General features: G+C 39.8%; 1 protein-coding gene across 2 annotated transcripts; it reads left to right on the top strand.

Annotated features, from left to right (window-relative positions):
- LOC119413969 (transforming acidic coiled-coil-containing protein 1) lies at window positions 1–24,533 on the top strand. Of its 2 annotated transcripts, XM_037681053.1 has the most exons (14): window positions 3,594–3,610; window positions 5,992–6,565; window positions 8,050–8,141; window positions 14,966–15,389; window positions 16,894–16,948; window positions 17,061–17,142; window positions 18,509–18,561; window positions 19,639–19,773; window positions 19,859–19,935; window positions 20,164–20,207; window positions 20,368–20,528; window positions 21,939–22,045; window positions 22,135–22,255; window positions 23,480–24,533. In XM_037681053.1, the coding sequence occupies exons 2-14, from the start codon at window positions 6,462–6,464 to the stop codon at window positions 23,546–23,548; spliced, it is 1,524 nt and encodes a 507-aa protein (XP_037536981.1). In that variant the 5' UTR covers window positions 3,594–3,610; window positions 5,992–6,461; the 3' UTR covers window positions 23,549–24,533. The 2 variants fall into 2 exon arrangements, with proteins under 2 accessions (XP_037536982.1, XP_037536981.1); XM_037681054.1 differs by lacking the exons at window positions 3,594–3,610; window positions 5,992–6,565 and adding an exon at window positions 1–105.

Genomic DNA, 24,533 nt, shown 5'->3' with positions numbered 1-24,533 from the left:
GAGCATCTGGGATAAACCTTAACCAAACACTGCTGTTGCCATGGGGGGCTCTCTCAGCCAAAGCAGGAAAGGATCAGTTAGCTCTCCTCGGAAGAAGAGCAGCATGTGAGACCATGTTTCGCCCTTGTTTACATGTTTGTATGTCTTGACTTCGAGAGCTCGGTGGCTTTGATTTACAGGAAACAAGAAATGGAAGCTAAGGAGAGGGGTAGTTCATGGACTTTACCTACTTGACTGAAGCTTATGGCTCCGGCTCAAGTTGATAGTTCATCATAACACACTGTTCTCAGCCTCTGCTGCTAGTTTGAATACAGCCCATGTATTCAAATATAAGAGAGGAAAGGGCAAGACAAAGGAGTTGTACAGCTGAGGACTTTAAAAGAGCATTGTTATAAGGAAGAGCTTATGAACATTTTGCTTTAAAAAGAGTGGCCTAACTTTCCTTTTCTTTGATGTACTGTATTGTTTGCGTGTAGCTTTTGGTGAAGAACTAATTCTGCTTTTAGATTTTAATTATGCAGCTCTGACCTTAATTCAGAATTTAAATCATACAAGCTGTGCAGTTTGTTTCTGACTGAGCAGACACCACAGTTCTGTTTTAATCATGCAGAGAGCCCATCGACAAAACACAAGGAAAAGGAACGAAGATGTTGCTATGCCAAAGCATCGATCACAGCTTAAACAACCACTCCTTCTCATTTTATTTTCCTCCGCTCCTTTGTCGAGGAAAGTAGTTTTCATTTGACTTCACAGTAATGATGTTTATTAAAGTTCCCAAAAGCCCTGTGTAAATTACTTTTTGTCTATGCACATGAATGTGGTGGGCATGTAATTATAGCTGCCAGTCAAAATGAACCCCCCCAAAAAACATAGTTATCATTCTGAGGCTAATAACTTTTGAAGATGACATTAAAATCTTTGACGCAGAACAAAAACATGCAGGCTTTAAATATCTAAGCTCAGACAATGAAACATATAAAGCTATATTCAAGCAATCTATGTTGATAGTGCGGTATTTTAAAAGGATCTTTATCTGTGTTTGTGTTAGGTCTGGTGGGGGTCCTTGTGGGAAAACTGTAACCAATCGGGGCTGTGAGATTTCTTCTTTAGCTTATGGGCTAAATTTAGTTGCCTTAGTCATCCATTTTTAAATTTTAACTGGAGCAGTCTTGGATGTGCAGCTCTCCAAAAGCCCTGAACATTCACACAGTCACCCAGCTGGAAGCAGACTGACCTGCATTTGGAGAACAATACTCTGTAGAGGCCTGTGGCTGCTGACGTACTGTCCTTTTCTCTGGAGAGACATATGAATACATAAAGACTACATATATTAGTGAACATTTTATTAGTGCACATGCCTTCACTGAAAAGGCTTTAGAACATTAAAGTGAAACTCAAAGCTGAATGATTGATGGCTGGGATGTAGCATTTTCATCTTATGCTGGTGCAAATACATCTTTATAATAAAAAAAGTCTAAAAAAGTTAAATCTGGTCCTCTGGACATTCAAAAAAAAACAAAGCAAAACAACAAAAAAAATGTAGAAACGCTTCGTCTCTCATCCGAGAGACTTCCTCAGTCTGAGGTGCTGTATTCAGCTCAGTCTCTTAAATAGCACCTTCTCAGAGTGGATCAACCATTTTTTTGAATGTCCAGAGGACCAGATTAAACTTTTTTAGATTTTTCTACCTGGATTATTGAGCATGCATCAGAATATAAAAAAGTATTTCAGCTGCTCGCTTCTTCAGGGGTCACCATAGAGAGCAAAGGTGCACAAAAGATTTGGCAATTATTTTACGCCGGATGCTATTCCTGATGCAACCTGGGCTCAAACCCACAACCTCAGGATTACAAGGCCCCAGCGCCGAGCTACTGCAGCCACCAAATACATCTTTAATTAAGAAGCATACTAAAATAGCATGCTTTGTTGTTTTCAGCCAGTTTGACACGACTGTCAACAAGGAAGAGGGTTAGCAATGAAGGAGGGGGCGTACCAAAGAGACCATCTTATCACAAGCAGAACTGGTTTGTTCCACTTTGGAGTAAGCTGTTTGGGGGAAGAATCAGTTTTGTGTTGTGTGTTTCCTTGACTGATGAAGCCTTCTGGATCAAAGGTGAAACATTTCAGCACAAAAAAAAAAGAAACTGTCCAGATGACCTGACTGAAAAATGTTGGATTATATACCTGGATCATTGAGCATGGACTTTGTTGTTTCATACTAAAAAAGAACATTTAAGACCGACTGGAGCTCTAAACTAGGTGGAAATAAAAAGCAGACATGACAAAGTAGATGAGTAATAGGTGTGTCGTCTGTGTGTATGATTTGTACAATGACCCTGTTGTGTTTATGAACAATAGCTCTGCTGGTGTCTGTGTACGGCTCCTCAGGGGTTAAACCGTCCTAGTGCCTCATTCTTTCTCTTGTACGGTAGTTTCTCTATTCAGCTTACACTCCGCTGTTCTGTAGCACTGCGAAGGCTACAAGGAGTCTAACTCTGAACACGTTTCTACTCTGCTTGCAGATAACTGAATGTGCTCTGTAAAAATGAGACTTTAAAAGCTGCTGTAAATCCCAGGAGATATCACTGAGTCTTTCAGCATACTGAAACTGTGAGCCTGTTGTGTCTGAGTACATAATACCAAGCTGCAACCTCTTATGTAGCTATTTCTGGATGTAGTGTCTTAAATTATATTTTCATAGGTTAATACTTTCCCTTCTTCCTCTTTTTCTGCTATGGTGATGCCAGACTTCCTGTCTTAGATTAAGCTCCCAAAAGTGACATTAGACTTATAAAGCACACATTTCTCCCACAGACTTCTATTTTGGGGGCTCTTTCATCTCAGTAAACTGATGGCTGTATCTAAAAACTGCTGTCTCTGCTGATCTATTATTTTGTTCAGAAGAGGGGTGCAAGTCCAATATTAACCACCAGGTAGAGCCACATCTTTCATTTGATTCAACTCTTTAGAATCCCCACGTCCTGGATGACAAGCCAATGAAAATATAAAATTGTTTTAAAGAAGAAGAAAAAATATATATATATTTTAAGAGTTATCAGTTTTAACCATGTCACAGTTTCTTTGTGTTTGTGTTGTGACCTTGTTTATAGAGTCTTTTCAGTTTATCAGCTAATCTTAGTTATCTGTTTTTCTGTTTTACAAAAGTAGAACTGACTAATCCCGGATGAGAGGAGGAAGCTGGACTTGTCCATGCCTTGTTAGAGCATTTTGTCTTAATTGGCATCACAAACACCGAGCCAGGCTGAAAAGGAGCAGCTAAGTCAAACCAAGCTGAAGTAATCCTCCTTAGTGCCCACCCAACACTCGCTTCAAAAGCCCATGAGATCCATGACTGATTAACTGGTGCTCATGTAGAACAATTTCACCTTTTCTTTTAGCTCAGGTAAAACAACCCCCTGTTCAGCCTGGGAATTTTAATTTCTTGTTTTCTCCATGCTCAGTTTTCTCCTCAGCTCCCCTGTTTGACCCATCACACACATGCACACACACCTGTCATTCATGTGTAATCTCAGCTGCTCTGACTCAGTAATCAACTCTCCTTGGATATATTGTCCTCACGTTACCCGTTCATTGTTAGATCCTTGTGTACGTAAGTCTCTTGTTCATTTTTTGTTTGCTGCACTTCTGGTTTTGTTTGTGTTTACTAACTATTTTTGCCATTTACTGATAAGCTACCCAACTGCCTGCCTGTACTCTTGGGTCCACCTCACCATCCACCAAACTCTACAAATCTAGGATCCTCTACTAGAGAAATTCATCTTGCATTGGGGTGAAATGTAGAACATGCAAATATTTACACGTGAAATCTATATTGTAGCATGCACAGGCATCAGTTTACTCTAGTTTTGTTGGTTCAGGGGTCTTTGCCGTCAGCTCTAAACTGAACTGAGCTCTTGGCAGGTTGACTGGAGTGTCTAAACCTTGGTGTCTTGCAGTATTAAGTAGTTTTTGTGGTTCACTGACGTGTATTGTCCTGCTTAGAGGCCAAAATACAGTTGCTGGAGTTGTTCTTGCTCTGCAGAGATGCTGAATAGGATTTATAATTTACTCAAGTTTTCAGCAGGACACTGATGTGATAATCTGCAAAATGTAAGAAAAACACAAAATAATATGCAAAAGTGGTGAAGACTAACGATAAAATTCAAAGTTATATTCCAAGAAATTTATCGGGTTCTTTTGGATAAATATAACAGAAATTTTGATTCAGGATTAGAATCACTGGACATAAACGGTTGACATATTTTACTAATTCCCTCTCAGTCTGCACACTTTGAAAGTTGTTACGAGTATCAGATCTCCTCTGTTGTGGCTCTCGGACACGCCATGTCTGGTTTTATTCTTGGCTCATAACTACATGTGTTGCTTTCACTCAGGATCTAATTGGATGAATGTGCCTTCCTGTTGACTTAGCTGATTACAACCACATCAAATAGTCAGAGGCAAGTGTATTTAAAAAAAATATTTTAGGTATGTTAATCTGCTGTATTTGTGTGCCCTGCTTTATTGATAGATGTATGGATGCATGCGATTTTATTTATTTCACTACTAGCACTAAACTATTTGTGAAGTGGGCTAGATAAGTGTCCATTTTATTTTTTTTTTCTTACAATTTTGTTAATTTGGAAGTTTGTCTCTGCTGGGGGGTAAAAAAAAGTCTTACTAAAACACGTGACCTGAAGCCAGTTTAGTTTCAAGGTGTGCCACTCAGAACGGTTGGGTTTCCTTTTAAACGTTAAGTTGCATTGTTTTCAGGACAATTTTTTTATTTTTTTTCTTTTGTAGCAGTTTATTTTATTTTTTGGTTGTCATGACGGATAAGTGAACTCGAGAGAAAGAAGACAATGATAGGAATGTTAAAGACACACAAATAAAAGTCTGAGAAGTTAATCTTAACCCACAGCTAATGCATCCTTTCACTGTTGTATCCAAAATACTTTTTATCCTCCTCATACTCTAGTGTTTCCATCCCTGATTATTATTAATCTTAATTTTTGCAGATCTTTCTGTTCCACTCCCAGAGATTAAACGGCCTCTTTTCCTGTGTTCACCGATGTGAAACGTTGTTAGTGTGATGGAGCGTGCAGTCTCCTCCTGGAGCCACGTGAGGCTTTCTATCTTCAGTTTGTACATTTTGTGAGTGTGAGCATAAAAAGAGAAACTGCTTTGTTTTCGCTGTGCTCGCCTCTTCAGTGTTTGAATCCTCGTTCTCTTAAGATTTAGTCATGTTTCCTGAATTATTTTTTTTTTTTTTTTAAAGAGCCTGGATGCTCTGTGTTTGTGGAAAAAGAGTTGGGACTGTAAAAGCCTAGCCTTGGAGTTACATAATGATCAACCACAGAGGCACATGTGAGCTTTTTTCTAAATCCTTTTTATTTATTTATTTATTTTTTGTCCTGTCAGATGGGCATCATTACGGCTGAATCTGGGTTTGTTGTATTGATTTTGTTCTTGTCTGGCCTGAATGCTTTAGCGAACAATGGATCCTCAGTTTGTTTGATTTTATACCTCGTGACTTTATTGAATCATCCCAGATTAAAGAAATCATTGCTTGTTCAACCGGAGTAAAGAAGCAGACAGTAATTGCTGTTTTAAAGGAAGCTCTGTTATAATTGCCAGCTGTCTCTGGTGCCAAGTAAATAAGCTTTTAACATGTCGGATTATCTTTTAGAATGCCTTAACCAAGAGGGAAACTACTGCATGAAGACTATTGTAGATTTGTAAGAAGACAGTGCCTTAAAGTAGGAAAGTTGGCAGTAAATTAAGATTTAAACGACCACATGAAGACGTACTTTTAAGGATGCTGGATCTTTCAGCAGAATGAATTCAGTCTTTCTTGGATCACAAATATCACTGTACACCTCCACATTTCCTTCCTGTGCTCTGATTTATTTTCCATCTGCTTTCCTGGAAACAAGTTCTTGTGGACTTTCTGTCCCAGAGAAACCAAACTGTTCTTTCATCCTAAAACAGGAGCTGTCCTCCTTATTCCCACGTAACAATTATCAAACCCTGACTGTTTCTGGGACTGGGAGAAGAAAAGCAACCCAACTTGGCAAAACGCAGGCGAACAGAGCGAGCTGATGTGTGCAAACTGGCTGATCCTCCCAGACGGAGCAGTGAGGGAGGAGGGGAGCAGAGAGGAGGAGACTACTGATGCTACAGTAATCTGTGGCGTGTGAGTCAGAGCTGTGAAGAGCAAAGAGGCGACAGAAGCAGCTGCAGCACACCGAGACACGTTCCCCTCGCACAGCAGGCCAGGATGGGAAGCCGTTAGATAAGAAGAGACTGTCATACAGGAAGCCATCCAGGTGACAGCTCAACATTCCCTTTAACTTGCAGATGAAAGGCTGTTTGAAACTGTGGGAAACTCTGTAACTCATCCAGAGAACAAGGAAGTTTACCATCCTTATCTTAGAAGTGGCCTTGGACGGGCTGCAGAAATGTCCTGGTTGTCTCCGGTCCAGTGGGCCAAATGGACGTGGTCAGCAGTGACTGGAGGTTCAGGAGATGATGGGCAATCCAGAACGGAGGATGACAAAGACAAGTAAGAGACCCTGGCTTCAGATACTGTGTGTGTGTGTGTGTGTAAAAGTGAATTCAGAATCTGGTTCTGTAAACGACCAGTTCAGAAATAAAAGCTTTTTGATGCTGCTTGGACAGATGAATATAAATGGTAAATGTGGGTGTTATGGTGAAAGAAATTCCCATGAATCATTCTGACAGGTGGTAAATACTGTGTGTGTGTGTGTGTGTGTGTGTGTGTGTGTGTGTGTGTGTGTGTGTGTGTGTGTGTGTGTGTGTGTGTGTGTGTGTGTGTGTGTGTGTGTGTGTGTGTGTGTGTGTGTGTGTGTGTGTATATATTATATATTACACACGCTGATATATTCTCAAATACTTCTGGTGCAGACGATCAGATTAGCACCACCTAAAGCAAATTTAAAGTCAATGGTTATGGTCTTGTTTATGTGCTTCCCCTTTTTTTTTTTTTTTTAAAGTTGGCAAATGGAGGGTGGGTGTGTGTGAGAGGTAAGTCTGGGGCAGTTGGGAAATGATTGCTGAATCTAGAAGACAAAAAGCTACACTTTCCAAGATTTTTATTTATTTATTTAAATTTTCCTGTTTTAATTTCTAGTTTCTAAGTAACCATCCAACTGCAGCCATTGGTGCCATCAATGGGATGTGACTGGCTGGGTGGGAGAGGGGCGCTTTTTGTGTTCAGACCAGTTCAGATGGTCGTCTGTAGAGCCCCAGTGTGTGAATGTGTTACTGTGTGCTGGTTTTTTCAGAGATGGTGGGTTGGCACTGTGGACGTGTTCCTCCTTGTGCTGCTTTTCATTAGCGTGTGGACGTTTTGATGTGCTTTCAAAAGGCTGGGAACACACACACACACACACACACACACACACACACAGATGCATCTCCCCATTTATTAGTTTCCCTACTGTTTGGGAATAAACTTTGGCTGGGTATCTAGGCAGCCCAAACTGCAGGCCCAAAACTGTCATTGTGGGACACTGTTGTTCCTGAGAAGCAGAGGATGCAGGTGGCCTCGAAGGACTTTGCTTCCTCTCCTTTCCCTTCCTCTGACTTCCCTTAAAATAAAAGCAGCTCGTTTGTTTTGAGTTGTATTGTCCTGTTAATCTACCAGTAATTGTTTACACGACGTTTCAAGAAAATAAAAATTAGAAGGCCATCTTGTCTGCATTAAGAACTATTTCATCAGCAGCCTATTTTTAAAATGGCATTTCATTTATTTATTTTGTTTTTACTCTGATTGTCAACGCAACCAGTCACCCAATATTTATTTCAGAAAACTTTTTTTTTTAATTATTATTATTATTATTATTATTATTATTATTATTTTTAATGAAAGATTCTTTCAGATAATTACAACCCCCATATGTATTTTCTTAGTCCGTCTAAATGAGTAACTTTTTTTTAAATTTTTTTTATTTATTTTTTTAAATCTATATAATTTTAAGCGTAACATCAAACTTTTTTTTTTTTTTTGTTCCTCTCGTTTTCCAGTTCGGACTCCGAGGGGACCTTTGGGACTCCAGAGGCTGAGTCTCCAGGTGTTGTGGAGTTGCTGGGCCAGATGGACAACGCGAACCACAAAGGTGAGGCACTTTGGTGCTCCTTTACACAAATCACCTGATTTTAAAGTACATTTTTTACTTTGTGTTAAACACTTTATCCTGTTCGTTTTGAAGCTGTTAGCTGTTTGGTTAAAGCACAATAGTTTGCACTGTTTGGTGTGAGCAAGGGGTGGGTTTCAGGTGTGGCATCTGTCAATAGTTGGAGCTCCTAGCATACAGTGTAACTTCCATAAGTCGTTTCAAATGAGCATTGCACTGAATGGTTTTTATCTGAACTTGTTTTTTGTATTGTCCCAAGACTCCCAGCTGACTTTGACAGGTGTTTGTGCATGTTCTTATAGTAGGCATGAGGGTGTTATGAGGACTTTAAGTTAGCCAATGTGCAAATAACATGATATGCTTGGTCTGCACCAGACCATGAACTTTGCATAGGTTTCACTCTTTGTGTTGTCAGAGCATGCTGCCTTTTCAGCAATGATTTCTACAGACCAACTTAAAGAACCTGCATTAGACTGGTCCAGGTTCATCAATGCACTATCAATTAAAAAAAAAAAAAAAAAAAAAAAAGATATTATTGAAGGTTGGTGCTGATTGGGTATGACATCTGGATCAGGACTGAGTGAGATTGATAAAAGTGCAATTGTTTTAATTTTACATTAAAAGTAAATTGTTTGTAGCCTCATAACTATCCACACATTTTTTAAATCTATTAGCTATACACACCGTAGAGCAGGGCTATTCAACTAAACTGCTCAGAGGCCGGATCTCCAGTAATTAAAGTCAATGTGTCAATAAACCAAGTATTACAATGATCTGTTACCATTTTAAATTTGTTGCATTTGGTCATAAATGCAATAAACAAAACTCAAATGTAATTGAAAGAAATTGCATTTCAAGATTTATTTCCTTACAATACAAGCAGTAATATTCTAATATGAAAAACAGAAATTACACACTATGCTTCCTATTTAACACATGCTATTCTGCCCTCTCTAACTTGCTCAATCTTTATATTTAAAAAAAAATTGAACGTTTTTAATGTTCCCTGAATGACGGACATGTTGCTGTTCCAGGTGGGCCAATTAAGAACCAGTTCTCCTTTACAGTGAAATGGATGTACAGACTAGTTCCTCCTCAAATGGTTCATAAATCACAGGTGAAGCATGCACTTCCTGCTCAGGTGTGAACGTTGAGCAGAACCAAAAGAGGCGGAGCAGAACTCGGCTGGGCTGAAAGCGAGCGAGATGCATATTGAAAGTCTTCGTGTCATTTACTATAATGAATTAACACACTCAGTTCATCGTGTTTGTGGTTAACTGTTTTTTTTTTTTTTTTTTTTTTAAACGGAACTACAAATCTGCCATGCGTCATCAATACTCCCCCATTAATAAATGTGTGTTTGATCCAGCTTGTGGGCGATCACATACTGCTATGATCAGTCTATCAGAACTCCCCACATGGTGGGAGAGAGAGAGAGAGAGAGAGAGAGAGAACACGCAGCCTTTTGACTCTTGTTTCTGCTAATTTAATTCTTATTAATTAACACCAAAACATGGATATTTGTAGACCCCAAATTAAAGATGTGCGTCCCTATTTCATTTTATTTTTTTTTCCCTCCGAAGTATCTCTGAGTCCCAAAGACTGTGAGCTGCAAAGCATGCTGGGTAGCCTTGTGGAAATTATATGTGCAACATTTCTAACTGTTTACGATGTCTCTGAGTGTGGAAATGGGTGGTTGTTGTTGTTGATGTCCTGTTCAGGTTTGCCACCTGGAGGCACTAAAATCATTCGACTGGAGGATCTCTGTGCTCTGTTTGGGTTGTAAAAGTGCAAAAGACCCAGTAGATAACTGGGTGCCAAGCCATTAAAAACTTTTTAAAAGTAAAACTAATCTTAAAATCAAAATGAAAGTAAACAGGCAGACAGTGGAAAATCAGCTAAAACTGGAGTGATGTGGTCCTGCCTTCTGGTTCTGGTTAAAAGATGCGCAGCAGCGTTCAGGACTAACTGCAGGTGATGTAGAGATGATTGTTCCAAACCAACACATACAGTGTTACTTTAGTCCACGGCGCTAGTGGTGATGAAGCCATGGATAAGTTTAGAGGAATGTAAGATTTTACTTTAGCAGTTTGATGTAGCCTAACTGATAAGCACGTTTTTTGACAACTGAGGATATTTGCGGGGCAGCACGGTGGCGCAACTGGTAGAGCTGCTGCCTCTCAGCGAGCAGGTCCCTGGTTCAAACCCCGGTCCAGGGGCCTTTCTGGGTGGAGTTTGCATGTTCTCTCCGTGCATGCGTGGGTTTTCTCCGGGTACTCCGGTTTCCTCCCACAGTCCAAAAACATGCATGTTAGACTGATTGGTAACTCTAAATTGTCCCTAGGTGTGAGTGAGAGAGTGAATGGTTGTTTGTCTCGTTTGTCTCTATGTGGCCCTGTGATGGACTTGCGACCCGTCCAGGGTGTACCCCGCCCCTCGCACAGTGATTGCTGGACATGGGCACCAGCGACCCCCGTGACCCAAAATGGAATAAGCGGGTAAAGAAAATGGATGGATGGATGGATGGATATTTGCTGCTCAAGTTTAAAATAACTGTCTAAAAACACTCCCAAGATTCTTGACAGCAACAACGAGGAGCAAGAGGACTGAGAATTTCAGCACACACGTCTGGTTTCCAAATAAAACGACTTTCAGTCTTGTTTTCATTCAAGGTCAAACAGTTTTGAGATGGTCAGTCTTCAACATTCTTTAGACAGAGGCTGCAGTGGGGCAGAGACATCTCATTTACAAGTAGGAAGAAGTATTTGGACATCGTCCATGTAGCAATGAAAATAAATGTGCTTTCTAAAAACTTATCCCAAAGGCAGCAAGTATAAATGGAACAAAATGGGACCCAGAATGGACCCTTGGGGTACACCACAACAAAATGGGTGCCGAGAAAAACATTTCCCCATGGGAATGGACCTGTCGGCTAAATAAGTCCTGAACCACGTTAAAACTGAGCCTTTAAGACCAACATGTTGAAGTCTTGATAAAAGGACGCTATGAATGGCAGCGGTTAAAAGAACCAAACCAGAGCAATGCAAGTCAACCTTTGAAAAAAGAACATTAAAAACTTAAAGTGCTGTCTCAGTACTGACGGGATTTAAAACCAGACTGGAACTCTTCAAATGTCATGAGTCTAGAAAGGTTTGAAGTTTAATTAAAAGCAGCCTTTTCTAACACTGAAGGGTAATTTAGATATTGTCCTGTAGTTAAAACATTAGGATCAAGGTTTTTCTTTGATAGTCTGCTGTACTACAGTGTGTTTGAAAGCAGCTGGAACACAGCTGGATGACAGAAGAGTTTAATATATGTAAAATACAAGGCCCAGTGATATGAGGGGTTTCCTTTAGGAAGAGAGTGGAGTATATTTAGAGGAAAATTAGAAGGTCTTAAATTTAAAAACGGAACATTTTCTTGCTGATTTGGAGTGAACGTCAGGTTGACCTTTATATGAACTTGTACCTTGTCACCATAGATAAGTTGCCAGATCATCTTAGGCCAAAACAGAGACAGGAAAACACAACTGTTGCCAGGATCAAACACATGCAGCCACACAAAAAATGCAATCCTAATGGTAATGTATAATAATGAACAGATACTTTCAGTGCAGAAATATTCCTTAATGTCTAAATATTGCAAACTTCAGTAAAGTGATTACTTCATTGTTTTTGTCAGTAAAACTTGATCAGGGTAACACGAGCAAATTAAACCTTAGATCAGCATTAGGGTTGGGGTCCATCACTTGGACCATGCCTTTGAATGATAATTAGGATAAAAAGGGCTCTCTTTGGTTAGGCTTCAAAATAAAATGGCTGGTAGTCCTGCTTCTTGAAGCTGCCAAAATGCCTCGCTTGTTTTTGAGTCCCTCCTCTTCCTCTTCTTCAGCTCTCCAGCTTTCGCCCACACACACACAGGCAGCACACACTGCCATGGTAATGGCTGATTCACACTGCCAGTTTCTGTGCTAAACATATGAGTATAATTTATATTTGCAAACTTTGTTTAATTAAAATGATTTTGTCAGTATTCTGTTGTATTTGGATGAACTCTGTTTGTGTTAGATTATCTCAGCCATTTGGAATCAGACATGTTTTGACTGCAGTTTATGGTAATTTTTAACCAAACCGGGTCTACTTTGCAGACATTAAATTATTGACACGCTGAGCTAAAAATCTGTTTCATAAATAAAAGATCAGCTGTGCAGAGAAACTGATAGCGCTTCATCTATAATTAGAAGGCTCAAATGGTACAGCGTGTTTATGGGAACGGCTACATCTGAACAGTGACAAAGTTGAAGTATGAGACTGCTATGTGACAGTTTATATCGGTTTCTGTCTCATTTCCCCTCAGTCATCATTTCCTCTTTTATTCAGAGTTGTGAAACAGTAATAAACCTTTTGTTTGTGTTGCTAGGCCACGTGGTGGGGTGTACTGTGCATGACTGGGTGTGGTTCCTCTACATCTGTTCCTTGGCTCCAATGGACGTCAGTAATTTGGCAACAAGATTTTGTGCTAAAAGCTCATATATAAACTCACGGATGTGATGTAACCGTGACAAAGTAGAAAACGGTTATTGAATTCAGTGAGTTGATGAAAAATAAAGAATTGCAGATTAAATTCTTGGGTTATGGTGTGTAGATGTAGGTTTTTCATTGTGTGGTGGGGATTACTTTCAGCAGCATTGACTCAACGCAGACCAGTCTGCTGCAGTCGTCGACCAACTGGTAGCAGGATGTGTGACGACACAGGAAGTGAATTGTTCTTGGAGGAAACCAGCAACCATTTTAAAAGCTAAAACAAGGGGAGGTGGTGTTGGGACTCTAGGTGTCATGCTTTAATTAGTGGGTAAAGCTAGATAATCTGTTTAACTTAAAATAAAATTAACATTTGTTTTCCTCTAATGGCATGGATATGAAGACAGTAACATTATTTTGGCTTCAATCGGTTTCTGCTCTGTCTGCACCTGGTTAAGATCTCTGCACGCCTAACCAATACCAAAAAAAAAAAAATCACTCAAAGTAGGGGATTGTTAAGGTCTTTGTTCATCTAATTCACAGATGGGTCACTCTGGTCATATGGATGACATTCCTGATAGGTGTGCAACTGGCTGGATATCAATCCAAAAGCTACATTATAAGTTTTTGAAAGTTGAAATCTGAGGCCTCCTCTGTTTAAAGATAAGTTTCTCTTTTTGCATAAATTGCTTCCTTCCTTCACTGAGGGCTGAAGAGTTTAGATTTAAATTTGAGTGCAAAGATGCTAGCACAGGAGTTATGGATGAACAAATGAAAAGGTTGTACCATAATATTTCCACCTTTTTGATGGGTGTATAACATAAGCTCTTTTGTTCTAGGATTTTCAGATTTTAAGCTGGATTATTAAAGAATCGAGTATTTTAACCTAAAAATCAAGTTCAAGTCAGTTTATTGATGCCTAAAAAAAACGCCTCTAAATCCCTTTAACTCTACTGCACTCCAGTTTATGATTAGCTGTGTATTTATGATGCTCAATTCTGAGCAGGTTGTATAAAAAGGAAATTTTTTTGAGGGTTGAACTGCAAAATTATTTTGGATGAAGCCAATCACAAGGGTCAGCTTTACACCTTTTGTTTGCAGGTTAATCCAAACAGGTCTCTTGATATTCCAACCTTCTCACACACTCATCCATACAAAAATCAATGCAAGCTTATTTTTAACAGTTTTAGACCAAGTATGAAAAGTTGCAGTTTCCTGATTATCAGTCAAAACTGATAAACAAAACCTCACAAATTTACAGATGAGAAAGCTCAATCACCAGAAGGAACAGACGCTTAAAGAATAACCGAGAACGGTGCAAATATATTCCTCCGCCAACAGCATTGCTTGAATATCAAAAAAACCTCTTAAACTGTCAGTTCATGTAAAAGTTTAGTTTTCATCAATCAGAAGTAACTACAAAAATGCACAAAAAGTGGCTAAAATCAAAAAAATAAAATCAAAGCATTTGGAGGTGCGATAGAGCAATCTGCATATGTATGCGTGCATCTTATCTGTTTTTTAACTTGAACCCCACACTCCGTTTTTTCCTGTTCTTTGAACTGAGAAAGTTGGATAAGAAGCGAAACGTCTTCTGTTACATATGTTTTGCCTTGAACTTTTTTGAATTTACCATGTCCTGGATGACTGAGAATCTTCACCCGCGTTCAGCCCTCAGTCTAACTTCAACATAACACTTCATCACCCCAGCTCCAAGGTCAAGATCAAGGTCAACAGTGCTTGTCTGGGCCATTGCTCATAGGTTGCTGTGTAACGTTTGGCCGGTGTATAATGTGTTGCATGTTTTACACTTGTTTCCTTTTACACTGCCACAAGTGCTGGCTTATTATAAATATCTTCCTTTGCTACAGAAAGTTTTTTTTTTCTGAATCTAAAATTCACTTTGTGGAGGAAAAACCAGTCTTTGTTTTCTGCACTGCTCTTTTCATCTTTTATCCTTTCAACAAATCACTTGAGTGGGCCAAAATGATGCTACTAAGAGATCAACCAACTCATCCAGACAGCTTTTGTGACTCAATTTCATATTTAATCACAAAAAAATATGAGAAATTCTCTATTTTAGAATCCTGTTGTCACTTTTCTAAGCTTCTGATTCATCGTGCTGCAGTCATGTGACACATCTAGGTTTGTAATGTTCTCCGACACCTGATAAATACACCTAGACTGATTTTTTTTTAAATGTTTAAAACTGTTCATAATTTTCATGTGTTTTTGCTTTTTGTCAATATTTTTTCGCATTCTTTAACAATTTGCTGTCCTTTATAGTTCCTGCTGATGTTACAAACAACATCTGCAACTCCAACCAAGATGTCTCTTCTGCTCCGTCCAAAGAGGTCGACTCCTTGAACAACCTCACCAGCTCCTCACTCAACAATGGCCCCTTCAGTTTGGATCAAAACCTCAACGTGACCCTGAGTCCCAAAGCTGGTCATGAAGACCTGTTCCCATTCAGTCCTCAGATTCTAGCTGTCAGGCCCCCGTCGCTTCCTGTCCGTTCTCCCCTGAACAGACCTGATCCCACAGAAGTGGACGACGAGGCCGCGGTGACGTCCGACTCCAGTACCGACTCTAACTTGACCATTAGTCATGACGTTTGTGTGGACTCAGATTTACTGAATGGCAACACGAGCTCAGACGCTGCGCTGTCAAACACAAAACTGGCCTGTGAGAAAAGCAACTCGGTCGTCACGTAAGTAAGAAATTATACACCCTCACATGCACACATGCAAAGGCCAGTCTCAATACAACCATGGGATATTTGTATAAAAACACACTTCCCTGTTAGTCCAGCTGTAATGAATGTAAATGCGCAAAGAAACTCAAATGTTTTTGTAATTTTTTAATTTTTTTTATTTTAGCCATCAGTGTTTGTGTGTTGTGCGTCTTTAAAAAAGGCCCATTAGCTGATCTCTTCCTGTATGTGCAACCATGACTCACCATTTCCAGTTCGGCTTCATGGTTGGGAAGGTTTTGTTGAATTGGATTAATTTTGGTTCATAAAAACAAATCTGTAAATGTAAGATTTCTGTCTTCATACACAAATTATGTAATGGCGCTTTAACACCTGGTTTATTTTTGGCCAGGGGCCTTTTCTTGCTTGGCAGGAGGATTGTTCAGGTGTGAAGCGGCGCCCTCTTGTGATTTTATTTATGAACTTGTTTTCTCTCCTGTGAGTGTTTAAATGCAATTTTTTTTCATGCAATATGTCACATTTGTTAGTGATAAATAATTTTAGTGTTGCAACTTACAGCTACTTTACTTTAAGACACAAAAGCCAATAGACAGCTGCTTCTTACCATTTTAAATGTGCATGGAAAACTCAAATCAGCCAGAAGATCATTGATGGGATATTTCAGTCTCGTATGAATAAAACTGAAGCCTGCCATTATCTTCAGGCTCAGATTAGATTTATTTGTCATGTGCAAAATCAACACAAGGTCAACAATGTAATGAAATGCTGAGGACGAGAAGAACTGTCGCCCAAAAACGGAAAACGACAACAAGAAATATCAAATCATGCAGCAAAAATACTAAAAACATACAAAAAACTACTAGTATTCTAAGAAAAACATATTAAAACATACTACTAACATACTAAAAAAAGCATTTTATGACTGTCAGATTTCTTAGATGAGTTCAGTATGTTGTTTGTGTCCTTGTTTCACAGGTGATCTCGCAGCTTTCTGTTTGTTTCCTGCACTACATGAAGTCTGCTCTCACCTTGTGTTTATCCTAACCCCTGTCACGTTTAGTGATCTTTCCTTCCTTTTCTCTGCTCAACATGTCACTCTGTCCCTTCTGTGTGTGTGGCACCAGGACTGCTGAGCAGGTCCATTTCCTTTGTGTTTTGTTGTAAGTACAGCTGAACTGTGCGCTTTGCAACTGCAGCTCTATTTTTAAACGCATTCACTTCACAAAAGGTTGCTTTCAGTCTGAAAATGAAGGTGAAGAAAAGGTGTGAGGAATATTTATGTGAAGTGAAGGAGTGGAAACTCCATAACCCTCCCCAAGGCTCTGTAAATTTCATACACTTTTTTTAATCTGCTTTCTCTTCTGCACAATTTAGCCCAGCATGGTTGAGCTCAGCACACACCAAGTAAAGCTATGTGGTTTTGGCTGGCAGGCTTTTTAAAGCTTGTTTTAATTGCTATTATTGCAACGGTTCACACACAGAGTTGTTGTTGTCTCCTCAGAAACTCCTGTAAAGTAAAGCCAAACCAGCAGATTCAAAAGGATTTAAGCAAGCAGGTAAGCATGGACTTTCTGCTCTTCAGTGTTTGCATAATATCTGACTCGTGGGAAAGCTTTAGCTGTATACCTACAAATAACTCTGAGGTGATAAGGACTGCTGTCGTTCAAGGATGACCACCATGGAGGCCATGCCACGGATGAGGAGAAGCTGGCAAGCAATGCTGGGATCAAACCAGAAAAATCCCATAATGGTGAGTAATAGAATGAAATGGTTGATGTTTAGTAAAATGTCTCAATTCTTACTGTTGCAATAGTGAAGAGCTTAGTCGTGACTCAATGTGCTGCTGAGATATTAGCAAGCTGTTTGTTTAGTCAGCATGCATGAGCTTTCCTGTGATCAAACATTAGCAGTGATCAGTCAATACTGGGCCGTAACAAGGTCATGTCTGCCCAGTTACAAACACACAGGAAATTAACTGTGAAATACAAAGAGCGGTCTTTTAGTCAGCTGTCTGTGGGAGCAGAAATGTCTTAAACAGTTAAAACAGAAAACGCTGTCTGAGGGATTTATTTTTTCATCTCAACTGTAGTTTACTGTAAATCTAAATTTTTTTTTTTTTTTTTGTGTGTTGATTTTATAGATTTGTGCACATGGAATTTTTATTTATTTCGAGTTGCATGTAATTTATTCTAGTTGCATGCAATTTACTTGCACACGTCGATTAAAAAAATCGTTTTTGAGCAGTTAAACAATTGGATTAAAAACATCTTGCCATATCTGCACAGGAAATATGAACAGGTCACACTATATTGTTCTGATTTTAACCCTATATTGTCATGTTTTTGGATGCTTGATTAAAAAAAAAAATAATCCATAAACAGACCATCAGGGTTGTTGTTTGATGAGATGGATTGGAGTCTGGGCAGTTTATAGAAAAATCTTAGGTGTTACATTCAGTCCCTCGGGTTGTGTTTGAGCAGTTTTTGATTTATTGAATCGTTTGTCTAGAGGATTCTGCTACAAGTGTTTTCATGGAGAGATAGTAGTTTAACAGTTTAGTTCAACGTACATGTCAAAGTAATTTTCATCAAATATTAAACATTCTCCAGCAGATCATCAAGTTGTAACTACATGATTGTTGTTCCACTCTTCTGTAATCTGTGGATTTATTGCTCCCAGGTGCTTGGTAGGTTTAGAACCTGCAAGTAAATTTGGCTTAAAATACTTATTTAACTGAGATTTTTGTGGATTTAAAGCATTTCTAATCTTTAATTGTTCACAGACTTGCTGAAATCTGAAGTTGGCCAACTTTGTTTCATTTTTGCCACTAAATCCAGATTAACTGAGGTGCGCCACAATCATGTCAAACCTTATTGTTCAGTCTTAAAACTATTAAATATATTTGAAGTAGTGAAATAATGTCAGCAGTGTTATATGGTGTTTTACGTTTAATCAGGCAAAACATTACTGTATGATCTGAACAAGTCATGATTTCTCTCTGCTCCCTTGATGTTAGAATTTAAATTTTATAATTTGGGTAATAAAGTAAAATCGTTTTACTGCCATCTACTGGTCATATGGCTGAACTGTAATATTCTGAAATCTATTTTTTTCAGTTCAAGAATGCAAATTGACATCAAAACCTGAGGAATCAGACTGCTCCTCTGTGGTGAGATAAAATCACATTTTAATCAATAATATATTTTTATGTTCCAGAGTGGGGACATTTACTTTGATGCAGCAGTAAAAAGAAACTAAATGCACTAAAAGTCTTCTACAAATACAGATGATTTCACCTTGTACACACAAGATGAGCTTCACACAGTTCACTTATTACCCACGTTTATTTCAATTTTCTTAAATAACAAAAAGCACCTGCAATAGATTTTCATAAGATTCATAAGAACAAGGCATCTAGACTTTGTTTTTGTTGCTGAAGATGCTTTGTTTCTCATGAGAGGAGCTTACTCTGGTCCAAAGACAAGTGTTGTTCCAAGCTTTGACATTGCAGTGATGTGCTGCGATGAATGAGAATCAAAACGTCTTAAGTTACAGAAACAAAGTCCGGTTGCCTTGTTTTTTTTTTTTTTAAACTCTTCGGTTTTGCTGTACCCTGGGTGATAATCTAAACGGATTGCACATGGATCACTAGGTGGATCACTGTTGTATTTGTAAAACTGAACTGTCACAGCCAGAAGAGTAAAAAACCTGACAAGTCCAGGCATGTTTCAGCATTACAGTGCCACTTTCACCTACATTTGTTTCTTGCAGCTAAATCAGCTGTGATGAGTAAAATGCACAGCTAAAGTCTGTCCTTTTTAGATTTAAAATGAAACCGGTTGGCTTCATTATAGGATGTGATCTCATGTGATGACGGCATTGAGCTGCATGAGGTGGGCCTACTTAATGTCTGCCACCATCTTCTCAGCTGACAGATGGATTTAGATTATCACCCATGAGACAAGATTAAGACCATCTTAATCCAAGGAAGGACACAATGAGAGAGGGAGAACTGGGTGGAGGAGAAAAAGGGTTGACATTTAAACGTCTATTAAAAGGCAGGAATGACATGACATAACAGTAAATACAGTTTAAATTAAACAAACGTCATGAAAAGATCAAGTGTAACGGTAAAGATGTACTTTTAATGTAATAAGTTATTAAAAGTTTTAGTGGTTGAACTCCTTGTGGCCTTGATGCATAAGAAAAGATGGAGGAGGTTAACGACTGATTTCCTTCCTTTCAGCAGCATGAAGGTCTGTGCGAACTGAAGAGCTCTTCAGGAGGAAGTGAGATGCAGAAAACGGGAAGTCAAGTCTTGGATTCCATCTGCATCAGCGAGGCAGAAAAACAGGCAGTCCTCAGCCTTATCAAAGAGGAGGTACACATCTGTTTGTTTTAGCTGCACCAGGCTGGAGATCACAGATAAAGTTGGATTCACGCTCACAGATGGTTTCTCCTTCCAGATTATCACGAAGGAGGCTGAAGTCAACAACTGGAAGAAAAAGTTTGATCAGGGCAAACAAGAAGTTGACGAGATGAGGTTAGATTACAAGTTGCTGCAAGCTCTGTCTGTTATGAGAGCTTCTCCATGAGGGGGGCGGAGACGTGTGAGGGTTTAACGGAGTAAAGACGCTTCAAATTTTTGTATCTTGAAAGTTGTCATATTTTACATTTTTTATAACTGTTGTCAAATTGCGTAGTAAACATAACTGCAATGATGTGATTTATAATATAAATGAAAAACGGCATGTTTTATGTCCAATTACAGGAAAATTGTTGCGGAATATGAGAAAACTATTGCTCAGATGATTGGTGAGTAAATATCACATTCAAGTGAAACACTCTCTGTTCAGGACAATCAGATTTATGTAATGTTTGTATTTTCATACAAAAAAAGAGCAAAAGACCGACTTAAAAAAAACACAAAAAAAAACAAGGTGCACTTTCTTAATGCGTATTCTTCTTCCATCAGAGGACGAGCAGCGCAACACTGTGAACTTCCAGAAGGTGTTGCACGCAGTGACCGTGGAGAAGGAGGCCGCCCTGGCAGACCTGAACTCCGTGGAGCGGTCTCTCTCAGACGTGTTTCGGCGCTATGAGAACATGAAGAGCACACTTGAGGGCTTCAAGAAAGTAAGCAATGTTAGGACAAGTGCATGGTAATATCTGGGTCAGTGTGAGGTTGAAAGGTGTGACGAGCAGCAGTTGTTCATCACACAGTAGCAGTTTAATGGATCTAACTGCTGTCATTCAGCAAAACCCTTCAGACACAGGTTTATAACAAACTTGACCTCCATGAGCCAGAACTGATTCTGAGTCAGCTGTTGACAGAAGGAAGAGGTAACTGAGGGGTCACAGTGGGCAGTTCAGGTGTGGATCTGGAGAAATGAACTTCAGAAACGTTAAATATTTATTCATTTAACCTTTATTTCTGCAGGTTAGTCTCACTGAGACTTGAGGACTCATTTACAAGAGACCTGTTTTAAACAAAGAACACAAATGAGGTACAGACAACAATCGTATAAAATGAAAAGTAAATAGAATGACGTAAAGAAACAAAACAAAAGCAGCTACATTATAAAGCGATGTAAAATAATAAAGGCAGGAACATGCATAACAGAATGTTTCTAAATGCTGTTAAAAACATAACAAAATGCTGTTTTTAATAAAACAAAAGCCCAGACCAACATCCAAACTGTAAAAACTGCAGTCTTTTCTGCAATGTGATGGCAGCACAGACCTTCGCCCCTCGCAGAATGTGGTACCAGACTGAAGTTCCACCAAAATCAATGTGGAAGTCTGTGAAGCAGCCGTGCACGCTCACGAGGCAGTACTTTGAGATAATGCATGTCTATGATGGCAGTCTCTCTGCCTCTACATGAGATGGCGAGGCCACGTTGTCCACCCAATCAATGAGATCCACAGGCGATTCTCCAGACTGATGACACTGTGGAGCTTTTCTCTCTCAGATGGCGGCGGCTCATAGAAGCGTCGCCACTGAGCCATCCACATTTCAGTTCCCTTCTGGGTGTTCATGTCCACAATGCATCGACTACCAACAAACAACTTGACATCGGGGTCTGGCATTTGTATATCGAACCCATCAACTTTTCTAAAAAGATGGGGTCCCCGAGACATGTTCGTATGTGAAATCTTTACCCTCCATAAGTTTGACCAGATCAGAGCCAAACCTATCACACTGCAACTTCTCATCAAAGTCAAACGTTCGTTTCCCTTCGATTTCATCATCCGAGATTCCATCTTCCTGGTAGCGACAGCATGTACCTGTGCGCAAACGCTTGCAGCACCATGTATGAGGATCCTCCATAATATTTCTTAACTTCTTTCAAATGTTGAAGTCAAAAGAACACATTCTGACTAAAATGTCCGAAGCATCTCAGTGATGTTTTTCTTCATGTTATGTGTTTAAAAGTGATCATAGTTCTGCTTGTTTAATTTGCAATAAAGTTACTCAACGTCAAAACAGGTTTAAAAATAAAAAAAAAGCGGTAAAATGTGACCCGGTTTGATCTATTCACACAGAATGAGGAGGTGCTGAAGAAATGTGCACAGGACTATCTGGCCAGAGTCAAGCAAGAGGAGCAGAGATATCAGACATTAAAACTGCATGCGGAGGAGAAACTAGACAAGTACGACTAAACAGAACGGTCTAACAGATCAAAGTCTTGTATTAGATGTAGAGAAATGTTTATTTCTCCTGACTCTCTGTGTCCGTCAGGGCCAATGAGGAGATCGCTCAGGTGCGAGCCAAGGCGAGCTCGGAGAACACGGCGCTGACTGCCAGCCTGAGGAAGGAGCAGATGAAGAACGAGTCTCTGGAACAAGCTCTGCAGCAGAAGGTAACTCCTCCACCAGGCTGTACACTTGGTCAATGCAACACTTAAAGTTATTCACAAAGTACATAAATTATGGATCTGGTCTGCTGGTCTCAACGCAATTGATAAAATGTTCTCGATGAGAAGACGGGGCCAAGTAGAGCCCTCATGCCCTGAAGGGACACTCGCAGCTGGATACACTATGGATTCCTGGTGGCAGTGGAAGATGGTGTCTGTCTGTATTTTCCGTTGAGGATGTAGAAGATGCATACATAACTGGATTCATGATGACCAGATTTCTGTTTTTTTGGAGTTGCCAGGTATCTGGCATATTGACACATTTGGAAGATGGCAGCAGTGGTTCTGGCAATTGTAAGACTGCCTGGCTTTGTATGAAGGAATGTACCGAGCAGTAAGAACTCTGACGCTGCATGAGCTGAGCCGTATGCTGGACGCGATTTCTGAGAATCACAGGCCACTTGTGGCTCCTGGGACTCACTGGTGGGAAGGAATCGACCTTGGAGATGCTACAAGCTCGGTCCGGTGGTGTGACCACAAAATTTGGTTGTTTGAAATCGCCATTGAGATGTACCAGCATAACTATGAAGGCAGACATGGAAATTCAAGCAGAGGCTGCCTGAGCCAAAGTAATTGCGTGTTATTTGAATTTGGCTTCCCCACTCGGCCTTGATTTGGCCAACTATCTTAAACTTCTCCTGGTTGTTTGTGAACGAGAAACCTGCCCCCCCCCCCCCCCCCCCCACACACACACACACACATTGCTCCCCTCTCGAGGACATCTGTGGATCTGTGTCAGAGTTGAGTCGGCTGATGGACACTGCCATCTTTATCAGGACTATGGAACTTTCTGGCAGTGTCCACAGACAACTCACTGCCCTCATCGGCCTCCTCATGCATAAATGTATTATGACGTCATCAGTATGTTGCTGTTTCATGTGCTGAGACCCCCCCCCCCCCCCCCCCTCCACAGTGTGTCCTATAGGACACAGTGTGAGATTTTATTTTATTTTTTATGCCTCCACTCCCCCTCATGTTTCTTTTTCCATATCTGAAAAAAGGGCCGTGCCTCTCGAGGCCGCAGCCTCGGTCACCTCCGTCTCCCCATGTCTGTTTGTTCTCAGACGGGCTGTACTGAAATGTAATTTTGTTGTGCTTCGGTGCAATGACAATAAAGCGGATTCTGAGTTTGTGTATAAAATACAAATGTGTCTTGTATTGTTCCTACAGAATCAAGAGATTGAGGAGCTTACAAAGATCTGTGATGAGCTGATTGCCAAAATGGGAAAAATAGAGTGAATCTGAAAGAGCCTGGATCGTCTCTTCAGCCACGCGCATGCCTCCAGACAAAAACCGCTCTCGTACTGTACCCTGCTACATCGCTGCTAGAGTAGACATCACAGTAACATCTGTATCCTGCGTGTGACCAGAACCTTACATGGTAATTACATGCGGTCTGTGTTTTGTTTGCATTTTGATCTCCATTTTGTCGGTGAACATCAACACTCCTGCAACTCAAATTAAATTCCCAGCAGCTCTGCTCTGGTTGGGGTTTGTTTTCAACTTACATTTATGCTTATACTTTGGATTACGAAGGAAAAATATTTTATTCCAAGTCACAATCAGTAAAATGTATTTTTGTACAAACTTTACATAGTTTTTATCCCCATAGAGCCGAGCTTATAGAGAAACTCTTCAGATCTGAATGTGCTCACGGTTTGGAGGTAAAACTGCACAAGAAGGGGTGACGAGGATTGCACAGGGGCCCTCGGGGGGCCTCGTTTGTCACTGTTACTGAAGCTGCTGCAAATGGCTTTCAGCATTTGCCTCAGTTGGTTAGCACTACAACACTTTTGGGATTCAGGATGATTGGAAAAAGCTGAACACAATAAAAACAACTCAGCGATAAGTCTGACAATCAGTGAGATCTATGTCACCATACTGTTTGTATTGGTTTATCAAATCCACAAAATCGGCTCCAGTCCCAACTAAACCACGTTAGTAATAATAAACTGGAAAAGCAAAAAGGATGAATAAATCAAGAAGTGACTTTATATTTTGACTGAATGTTGATTGTTATACAGTTTACCAGAGCTGCTTTGTGCAAAAAGTTTGTTTTAATCAACCATCCAATCACTGATTTGTCCACAGATTACATTTTACCTTCTAACTTCAGGAGATTACAGCTTTGTAACAGCATTTGTCTGCTACTGCTCACATTACGATGCACATAGTCACAAGAAAAAAATTGTTTTTGCACATTTAATTTTCTCAACTTTGATTT

The sequence above is a fragment of the Nematolebias whitei genome, chromosome 8 (assembly GCF_014905685.2).
Source record: "Nematolebias whitei isolate Nwh7 chromosome 8, NemWhi1, whole genome shotgun sequence".
Lineage (NCBI taxonomy): Eukaryota > Metazoa > Chordata > Actinopteri > Cyprinodontiformes > Rivulidae > Nematolebias > Nematolebias whitei.
The sequence above is the reverse complement of the archived record's forward strand: the minus strand, read 5'-3'. Positions and strand labels throughout refer to the sequence as shown.

Bases quoted from the DNA above. Each gene is read 5' to 3' on its own strand.
- LOC119413969 (XM_037681053.1), top strand. From the start codon at position 6,462: ATGTCCTGGTTGTCTCCGGTCCAGTGGGCCAAATGGACGTGGTCAGCA. The intron at 19,936-20,163 runs GTTAGATTACAA...GTCCAATTACAG, and splicing joins CAAGAAGTTGACGAGATGAG to GAAAATTGTTGCGGAATATG. The intron at 20,208-20,367 runs GTGAGTAAATAT...TTCTTCCATCAG, and splicing joins AACTATTGCTCAGATGATTG to AGGACGAGCAGCGCAACACT.